The sequence below is a fragment of the Prunus avium genome, chromosome 5, assembly GCF_965620075.1.
Source record: "Prunus avium chromosome 5, drPruAviu1.hap1.1, whole genome shotgun sequence".
NCBI classification, from domain to species: Eukaryota; Viridiplantae; Streptophyta; class Magnoliopsida; order Rosales; family Rosaceae; genus Prunus; species Prunus avium.
In genome coordinates this window covers 28778632-28789185 of record NC_142288.1, presented here as the reverse complement: position 1 = coordinate 28789185, position 10554 = coordinate 28778632, and the positions used below count along the sequence as shown (strand labels likewise).

Genomic DNA, 10554 nt, shown 5'->3' with positions numbered 1-10554 from the left:
TGAGTTGAAGGTAAAAGAGGAAATTGAGAGATTATTAAGGGCAGGATCCATCAGACCAGCCCGATATGTCGAGTGGTTGGCAAATATCGTGCCCGTTCTGAAAAAGGTCACCAAGGCTGTCAGAATATGTGTTGACTACAAGAACCTGAATGAAGCTACCCCGAAGGATGAATACCCTATGCCAATGGCTGATATGCTGATTGATGGAGCAGCGTGTAACAAGATTCTGTCATTCATGGACGGCAACGCAGGGTATAACCAGATTATGGTTGCTGAAAAGGACATTCATAAGACAGCATTCAGATGCCCAGGACACGTGGGGGCATACGAATATCTAGTCATGCCTTTCGGGCTGAAAAATGCAGGGGCCACGTATCAAAGGGCAATGAACGCCATTTTCCATGATATGATTGGACACACCCTGGAAGTATATATAGACAACGTGGTCATCAAATCCAAGGGCAGGCTATTGCGGACTTTTTAGCTGCCCACCCTTGCGTCGAAATTGAGGATTTAAGCACTATGGAAATAGCCAACCTAGGTTTCCCGCTCGATCAGAGAACTCCAAAAATGAAAATCAAGAATGTTTTTGGAAAGTTACCCAGTCAGCAAGGACAGGTTTTAATCCCTGTAAAGACTGTCCAAGTCAAACCATGGAAATTGTTTTTCGACGGCTCTAGGTCAGAATCAACAGCAGGTGCGGGCATTGTCATTGAAGATCCATTCGGAGCCAAGTATGCATATTCATTTCAGCTCGATTTTGACAGTACCAACAATAGGGCCGAATATGAAGCTCTGATTATCGGCCTGGAAATGGTACTAGAGCTTGGGGTTACCCACCTGGACGTCTTCGGAGATTCTCAGTTAATAATCAAGCAATTGACAAATGAATATAAATGCAGGGATCCGATTATGGCAGCTTACTATGTCGCAGCCCGAAATCTGAGCTCTATGTTCAAAGAAATATCGGTCAAATATGTCCCGAGAAACGACAACCTGGCTGCCAATGAAATGGCACAAATAGCATCTGGCATACAGATACACGAGCACCAGTCCGAAAGGACCATTAAAGTCCAGAAAAGGTCCCTACCTTTGATCCTCAGCAGAGGAATAGATCTCGAAATAAACACAAATGAAGTGCAAGTCGGAGAATGGAGAAAACCTCTGATTGATTATCTGACCAACCCATCTCCAAGGGTGAGCAGGAAAGTCAAATACCACGCCACCAAATTCCTAATCATAAATGGAGATTTGTTCTGACGGACCAATGAAGGAGTCCACTTGAGATGTCTGGGACCGAAAGAGTCTATGAGGGTCATGGGGGAAGTTCATGAAGGATCCTGTGGTGCTCATCAATCTGGAAAAAAGATGCGATGGTTGATCAAGAGATATGGCTATTTTTGGCCTACTATGGAAAAGGACTGTTTTAACTACGCCAAAGGTTGCGAAGATTGTCAAAGGAATGGTCCGATATAGCACCTACCAGCTGTCCCTTTAAATCCAATCGTCAAACCTCGACCTTTCAGAGGATGGGCTATAGATTTTGTAGGCAAAATCGTGCCTAGCTCAAGTAATGAGCACACATTCATTATCGTGGCCACCGATTACTTCACAAAATGGGTAGAGGCGAGTGCAGTCAAATCCATTTCTTCTTCGGTAGTGATCACCTTCATTAAACAACACATCATCCACAGGTTTGGGATCCCAGAAACAATCACTACTGACAGAGGCACATCCTTCATTTCCAAGGAAATCCAAGACTTTTCGGACGCCTACGGTATCAAATTCGTGCAGTCTAGTCCCTACTTCCCACAGGCAAACGGTCAGGCAGAATCTACTAACAAAGTTTTGATCAACATCATCAAAAAGATGGCCGAAAGCAATCCTAGGGACTGGCACAAAAGGTTATCCAAGGCGCTTTGGGCGAATTGGACCTCGAAGAAAACATCCATCGGTATTACCCCTTTTGCATTAACGTACGGTCACGATGCAGTTCTGCCAGTTGAAATTAACGTGCAATCTCTACGCCTAGAGAAACAACCTAACATGGATGACGCAGCTTATATCGAATCCATGATGAAGGAATTGGAAGAGTTAAGCCCGATTCGGGTCAAGGCCTTAAATCATCTTATGGTTGGTAAACAGGCCGTGGCTCGGGCTTACAACAAAAGGATCCGAGGAAAGACGTTTGAAGAAGGAGAGCTCGTCTGGCGCGCTATTCTACCCCTGGGAGCCCACGTTTCAGGATTTGGGAAATGGAGCCCAACTTGGGAAGGCCCATTTGTGGTACACAGAATCCTGGGAAAAGGGGCTTACCTACTGCAAGACAGGGACGGAACCCCCCACCAACACCCTATAAATGGACAATGGTTAAAAAAGTTCATTCCTTCTCTATGGGAAACAACATGCATCGATCTTAGTAATGACTGAGGGGGAATAACGAGTAATGCAGGATCTTGTATGATAAGATGTTGCAACAAATTACCCGCATTAAGGGTGAACATGTATGGACAAGAATTTTTGAAATTTTATATAGCCCATTTGCAGTCTTATCATACTTAGTTAATCATCCACCACCGAAAGCATTTAAAGGGCAATTAAAAGATTAGAAAAACAACAAGATGTCCGGAACAAGTTTAAATAAAGTTTACACCAGCAGATCTAACAGGGTCTTGATCTGGTCCGAAAAATGCAGCACGTCCACAGGCAACCGATCAACCCGAATCTTCTTCAGCTTTTCACCCCACAGCTCTAGCCCAACATCCATGTCCGCCTTATCCAAATCTTCTTTGGCCAAGGACAAAGTTGTGAGCATTTGGTCCGCCGCGTCCTGAAGCTCCCTCTTCTGCACTAGCACTCTTGCCAATCGGGCCTCTGAAGTTTTCAGACGCCAACATACTTGCTTAAGCAGTGCGTCCTGTTCATTCAACTCCTGGTGCTGCGCTTCCATCACTTTCTTCGCTTGGGCCAGCTCTGCCTCCAAGCCAGGAAGAACATTGGATGTTTGCAACAATGGATCATCGCGTTTGAATTTACCAACAAGGGTTTCCAAATCGGTCTTAGCAGTCTCGCAGAATGTTGCAAAATCAGGACAGGCACGGCAGATGGAGTCTAAAGCGTTAAGAACTTTGGCACCTTGCTCGTCCGCCACCTTATCTTCTAAAGGCAGCGCCAGCCACTTCCCTAGCAAAATCTTCGCTCTTGCATTAGAGATGAAGGTGCTGTCAGAGCTTCCAGTCCCTGAGTCTCTAGGTGCCTTCGCACTCGCAGAACCAGAAGAAGGTTCAGCGGCAGGTGTGGCAACTGGTATCTCGGGCGCATCTTCTCGGGCTCGGGGGGCATCATTATTTGGGGCATTCCCTTCTTGGCCATTCTTTTCGGCCGGAATTTATGCTGCAGGGCTTTTTGCCTCAGGAACAGCTTCTTCGGGCACTTCCTCTTCAAGACCAATAGTTTCAGTTGGAATAGAAGAAGTTGGAGTTACCTGCAATAAATCTACACGTTAGAAGGTATTACCCAAGGATCATTATGCAGAGGCGCTTATTCGGACCATACCTCAGTCCGATTGTCTACATCACTTGTGCCTCCTCCTCGGGCCTCCTCCACTTGTGGGACCAGCCCAGCAACCTAAGGAACCATGTGTCATTATTATCATATCATAAATAATAATAATAATAATAAAAAATAAAAAAAATAAAAAAATAAGGAAAATTTAGAGTCCCACCGGAGCAGCCCCAAGAGCCTCGACAGAAGAAATTCTGGCCCGCTTGCTTGGGGCCACCTTGGACTGAGCCTTTTCTTTCACACCACTCCCAGCTTCTTCTGGCTGGGACCTTTCTTGGCAGCCACACGAACACCTGTTTTGACCAATAATTGGGTTAAAACTTAGAAGCATGAGTAAAATGGCCTATCCAAGAGGAGGCAAATTTTTTTTACCTTGGGGAGAAGAAGATGGAAGATCACCACCAACCTGCGAAGCAGGGGGAATGAGAGCTCTTTCCTTCTGTCTTCGCTGAACGAAAATAGGGGTCCTCAATCCACCAGCAATCCCCCGCCCCAAAATCGTCAATTGGCTGGGCGTGCAGAAAGACTGATAGTTGACCGAAACTGCATTGGAAGACAAAGATAATTATGGACACGCCAAGGAAAAAGACAGAAGTAAGTCTCTTACCAGTTAAGGATAGCTGGTTGTCTTCCGCAATCTGTTCAAGCAAAATCCACTTGTCTTCACCCTTGAGATCCCTTCGAAAGGGACAGTTCTTGAAAGCCCTCGGATACGCCTCGTGCAGGGGGCCATACCTACTTAAACAATGATCCCACCAGACTTGGAAGGATTGAGTACAGCAGCAGTCAGGATCATATGGCCTCAACTCCAGAATTCAGGCCGATTCTCTAATCTTGGCCTGAACGCCCAAGTGATCATCCTTACTTAACTTGGGGAATCTGTAGCACGAGCCCTTATTAATCAAGGAATAGTCCAATTTAGGGATCACTTGGGGGCATCCAAATTGTCTGCTGAAAAATTGAGGACTGTAGGCCTCTACCCCATACTGGTAGTTTCTGGAGTCCATCCTCCCACCACAAGGCAAGTCTCGCATCTGCAGGCATGAAAAAATGTTCATATTCTCAGAGGCCAATGGGGTTTTTCCACCTCAAGGACCCTGGCAAATTGATCGATTTTCAAACCAAGGTGAACCCCTTTTCATATTCATCAGCCACTGGAAAGCATGCCTAATCTTCCGACATAAAAAGAAGGTAAAACACTCTTCAGTGGTCTTATCGGAAGCAGTACTCAGCAGCAATTCCCTCAAAGGCATGGTGTTAGAAGCGACCCGCAGCTTTCGGGCCCGCAGTTCAGGAAAAGTCCACTGAAGCCAGACCTGAACCATCCATAAGGGTCCCTTCACATTAAGATTGATGGGTTCCACTGTCGCTTCCCTCAAAGCTCTGTAGATGGAAGCCAGAATCAAGGGGCCAGTGGCAATGTCCCTATAGGAAGACAAACCCTCGGCCAAATGGAGCCACTCCATGGTGATACAATTAGAAGCGCTGGGGAAGATGAACCTGTTCAACCAGTATAACAGGAACATCACATGCTTTCCATCTGGATAATCAACCTCCTGATCCATGAAGGTCCCCATGAAAGCCCCATAGGCCCGATTAGAACCTATTAAACTGATAAGAACCTCAAGGTTCTTCTTTCTCTCCTTCTCCTGAGAGGGACCATCTTCAAAATGCCCCAACCAGTCAGCACTCCGCCCATGAGGTCGAAATCCAAAGATCACTGCAAGATCAAGGATGGAAAGCGACATAGGCCCGACCCCAAAGTCAAAAGTATTGGAGGCACTGTTCCAAAAGACTAGGGCCGAACCTAAAAGAGGAGAATCGGCCTGTGGCTGAACGACGGAGCAAGTAATGGCCTGATAAATACCGTTATCAAGCCAGCGATCCATGTAACGAGGCTCCATCCTTTGCACCCAATCGGCCCAACGAAGTTCAACACTCGACACATCGATTTTTGGAAAGAACTGGGGAAGCATTTTGTTCCAATTCGACTAGTCAACACCCCCTTTGCGACCGGCATCGGAGCACGAACAAGATGCACCTCGTAGTTCCAAAGCTGATCAGATTTATGGTCAAAACACCGAGGGCCTAATATGCAGTGGTTATTCGCAAAGCTGATGGCATCTTTGCATAAAAAGAACTGGGCACGGCCAGCAGCAAATCTCTCAATCCAGCCGTCGAAAACGGCGGCAAAATTGTTCACTCCCGTCCCGGAAAGGAATGCCGGTCCAGTGGAAGTGGTATTGGAAGAAGAGGTGTCAGGAGTAGAAGTCGAGGATTTCTTAGGCGCCATTTTTTCAGAAAACATTGGGAACGAATAGGAATTCAAAAGTTTGAAAGGAAGAGGGGAGTTGAAAATTTTCGCTCTAAGGAAAATACGGACCCTTTTGGCATGATCTCGAAAAGACAGGAAATAGAAAGGCAGAATAAGGGGGAAGGCTCATGTCAGATATTTAAAACTCGACACGACCTTTCAATTCAGCCGTCTGACAAGTTTCCATCAGCGTGACACGTGCTCGAAAAAAGGACATGATGAGTTTCGAGGCGCGACACTCAACGAAGCAGCGCTTGAAGACACGACGCGTAACGGACAAAAAGCCCACTTTATGAGAATAGGCCCAACAAACAGCTTTGGAAGGGCTTCTCAGACTTGGTTACTTTTATTCCTTAAAAACGAATATTGGTACAATGTTTGTACTCATTGGAATTAAATGGCCACCCTCCTGAAATTCGATTTGTCTAAAATCGCAGTTATTGAGCCAATTAATGGTTGAACGAAAATAACTGTCGAAGACAAATTAAAGAAGAGAAAATACCATGGCATGGTTTAAACCATAATAATGTCTACAGGCCAAAAGAAAATTAAAATAACTAGAATTTAAGCGATAAACTCTAAAATGGTGGAAATTAAGTTCGATAAATTGTCCATATCCAAATCAAGGGCCCGCCGCGTAGAGGTTAATTTCTTACTGGCCAATATGGTCCGAAAAGTGCGAGAAGTCAAATCTTGAACAGCAGGTTCACTGGCCGCAATTCGGGCCCGAATATCTGCCATCTTGGCTTCCAGCTCAGCCTTCAATTTGAGATTGGCAGAGATTTCACCCTTCAGAGCGACTTCCTCTTGCTCCAACGCCTCAAGCCTGTCCAGGACCTTCTCCGCCGCTTCAACAGCTTCTACAAATCCTTCTTTACGATCACAATGATCTTCCAGAATCTCCTCAGGATCTACCGCAGAAGGAAGGATACTTTTGATGACGCAGATGTGCTTCAGTGTTTTGCTTAGCCATCAGTCCAGGTGATTGCACACAGGGGCAATATGTGGCTTCACTTCAGCAATCTGACAGAGAAGAGGCTGAATCTTCGAAAGGGTATCATGATCCTCCACCGGGTCAAAAGTTGGAGCCCTAATCAAGTTCCACAGGGCTTTAAGCCCTTCCACTGCATTAGCAAGCACCACATTCGGCTTGCTCAGGGTCAGAAGGACTTTCCTGCCCTCTGCGCTTGTAAGATGGGCGGCACGTCTGGACTGAGGCCCGAAAGCCCCAGACGCTCTAAGATTTGAAAAAATAGGGCGGCTCATATGGGTCATGGCTGAATCTGGCGCTGGTAGAGGCTCATAGGGAGGAAGGTCAACTCCTTTCTCAAGCTTGATGGTCCTCACTTTCAAATGAATTTTTTGGGGGCGCCCATCATCTGGAGCAGGTCCCGAAACCTTCTCTTTGCCTGGGTGCTGCAATCACAAACAACAATCTCAGACAGGTATTGAAGAAAATCGAGGAAAATATGAGCAAGGTCGAGAGTCGAACCTGAGGAACTGGCATGGAATCCAGTTTTGGCTCATCTCCTTCATTAGAAGAAGAACCCATTCTTGCCCTTTTTTCACCAGCACCTGGGACCAGAAATAAATAATCTTATGTAAAAACCACTTACCAAGGGCAAGAACGACTTAAAAAAGGAAAAAATTTGAACCTCCTTCAGGATTGACGTTCTCAAAGCCCGGCGAGGATGAGGCCCTTCCTTTTCTTTGAAGTGGCAAGTCTCCCTCCTCCTCCTCTTCTTCTTCTTCTTCTCTTGCTTCCTCTACCAGAGGGGCCTTTCCCTTATCTACACTTGATGGCCTAGGGCCAGAGGGGTGAGAAGAAGGAGGAGAGACAGGGGATTCCTTCAGTATTTCATCCAAAGCAACATCACCCTCAGCCCGAACTACAGAAAAAAAGAGCAACCCACATAAGAAAGAGGAATCAAAAGAATAAGACTAATCAGGATCTTACCAGTGCTCTCTGGAATGGGAGATTTGCCCTGGATCGTTTCTGTCAATCACCAAAAACAATCCAGATTGTTAGAAATTGACAGGCCAAGACTAAAGGAAAAAGTCAGAGTCTCGGACGCCTACCTATTATCGCCACACTTTGGAGATGCAGCAGCCTCCTCCTCATAGATTTCTCTTCTTCACCCGTCATCTCTCGGGCGAAAGGGCAACCTTGAAACGCAGAGGTATGAAAAAGCTTGGCAGGTTCAGGAAGCCAGGAAAACAATCTCCCTTCCCAGAACTCGTGGAAGCTTGGGGTGCAAAGTGAGGAAGGGGTATACGGAGGTACTCGGGCCCTAACAACTCGGCTTCTCCAGGACCTTATTGATTTCATCACATCAGGATTCAGAGCCAAATTGCGCCAGGAGCTGCCCTTGTTCGCAGAGCTGTATCTCAATTCAGGGATAGGCTGGACAAACCCAAATTGCCGGCTGACGAATTGAGGGTTATAGGCTTCAACTCCATAGCTACACCTTTTATCATTCATGACCCCTCCGAAGGAAAGGTCCCTGCTAACCAAGCAAGAGAGGCTCATGTCAGCATGAAGCTGAGACCGGAAATTGGTCAGTTCCCTCCACTGGCTTGGAGCCTGATGCAGGCCTCCGTCTGTAAACCAAGGAAGGTCGCAGCCAAGGGAGCGAAACCAAATTTCGCTGGGACGTCTTCTGCACTCCCGGAAAAAGACAAAGCACTCCTCAATGCTGACCGATTTCTTTGAAGCAATGGCCAGAGCAATGGCAGGGACGTCGTCTTCAAGATACACCAAATCTTCAGTCCCGAGCTCAGGAAAATACCATTCCAGCCAAGTTTGGACCATCCAGATGGGTCCACACACAGCAAGGTCAAGAGGATTGACCGTAATCTGATAAAGGCAGTGGTAAAGAGAGGCCAGCATAAAAGGGCCGGTAGCCAGACCCGATTCATTGTGAAGAGCTTCGGCCAGATGCATGTACTCGGGGTTGACGCTACCATTCACATTGGGGAAGATGAATCGGTTAAGCCAAAACAGCAGGAACATCATATGTTCTTGTTCTCGGCCAGCCATGCCTTGGAAGGACATCATAAAGTTAGAATAGGTTTTCAGGCGAAGAATCTCGGCTCTGCTCGCCTTCATCGGAACTTTGACCCGCCGATTCTCCAGTTCATAATCACCCAGCGCATCAATATTCCCACCCCAGGGTTTGAAGCCAAAAAGGGCTGCCATGTCCAGAATCGTAGGGGTCATGGGACCTGGCCCGAAGGTGAATGTGTTTGAAGTGCTGTCCCAGAAACAGAGAGCGGCCCCCAACAACGAAGGATTCAGCTCAATTCGGTTTTTAGACAGCAGAATGGCGTAGAAAATCCCATTCCTCTTCCAAACATCTGAGAATAAGGGTTTCATCTCGTCTACCCAATCTGACCAAGAGAAGTAGACTTCAGACACAGGGACATCAGGGTTGGAACCCAACCGCTCCAGGTTGGCCTCCCAGGAACTCCAATCGATGTCCTCCAAGCCGTACGAGAACGGAGCGCGAACCAACCGAGTATCTAGCGAAAGAAGATTTTCGGGTTTTGCTCGAAGATAATAAGGACCCAGAAATGGCGTCTGAAAAGGGCCTCTCAGGGTTATTGGGAAAGGAGAATAAACCGGCGACAGAACATCCGTCTGTTCCTGAGCCAGGGTTGAAAGGAACTCATCAGCGTGTTCCGTTGCGGCCTGCTCCGAGAGCCACTCAGGAACTCCGATAGAGACTTTCGCAGCCTTTGATTTCTTAGGAGCCATGGCGAAGATGGTCGTTTCTGTTTAGGTTTCTTTGAAGGAAGAGGAAAGAACGATGAGCACGAAGGCAAGGTGGAAGGAGATGGGCGTATTGGGCAAACAGGTTCAAAAACAAGAAGCTGAGAGGTTTTTGACAGGCCGAATTAATTGCCAGACGTGATGGGACAGTTGCTATCACGAACTTGGCGCGTTACTTTCAAAAATTCTCTTTTCGTACGATTGGACGTCGTAGGAAGCTGGGGGTCAGTTTTAATAGACTTGACCCAAGCCCATTAAAACCGGGGGACAATGTTTGTACCCAATTTTGGTCAATGGACCAAAAATGGTTACCTCCCCAAAAAAGAGCATGGCAAGGGCACAAGCCCAACAATTGTCTACAGTTTAAAGTTTTTCAAAAAGATTTTTTGTTTAAAATAAAGACCAAGACAAAAACCAAAGCCCAAGGGTAGAGGGCCCAAAGCGATTGGACTATTGAAAAATGGGAAATCGGAAGTTGTTCCAAACCCACGCGAAGGTGAGAAGGACCATCAACATTTAATGACGATTTAACTTTTCCCTCTTCCATTAAGAAAAGCCAGCCGCCTAAGGAAGCCACCAAGCCAGGTAAGAAGCCAACTTGCACATCAAATCGCCAAGGACGAAAACGCCTCAGACCAGGAAACTAATTCGAAGGACCGGCGGTTCTCGTTAGAAAGATCGATCTCCCCCTCTATGGACCAATTCAGAGCGTCAAATCAGCAAGCTGACTTTGGACAACAGCCAAATATCCTTGCTCAGTCATCATCACTTAAGACCTCTTCTGCTCCTATAAATAGAGAGCTTCCAGCACAGAAGAAGGGGACTCTCTCTCCAAAACCAGACGCAACGTCTTGTAAAACACTCAAAAAAAAAAAAAAAAGCATCCAAGGCATTCCAGTCATCT

At 46.6% G+C, this 10554-nt stretch overlaps 1 protein-coding gene across 1 annotated transcript; it reads left to right on the top strand.

Moving 5' to 3' along the window:
• Nucleotides 1-522: 522 nt before the first annotated feature.
• On the top strand, nucleotides 523-1260 carry LOC148294633 (uncharacterized). Its single transcript, XM_088253826.1, has one exon. It carries the CDS (start codon nucleotides 523-525, stop codon nucleotides 1258-1260), a length of 738 nt encoding a protein of 245 aa, XP_088109952.1.
• Nucleotides 1261-10554: the final 9294 nt, after the last annotated feature.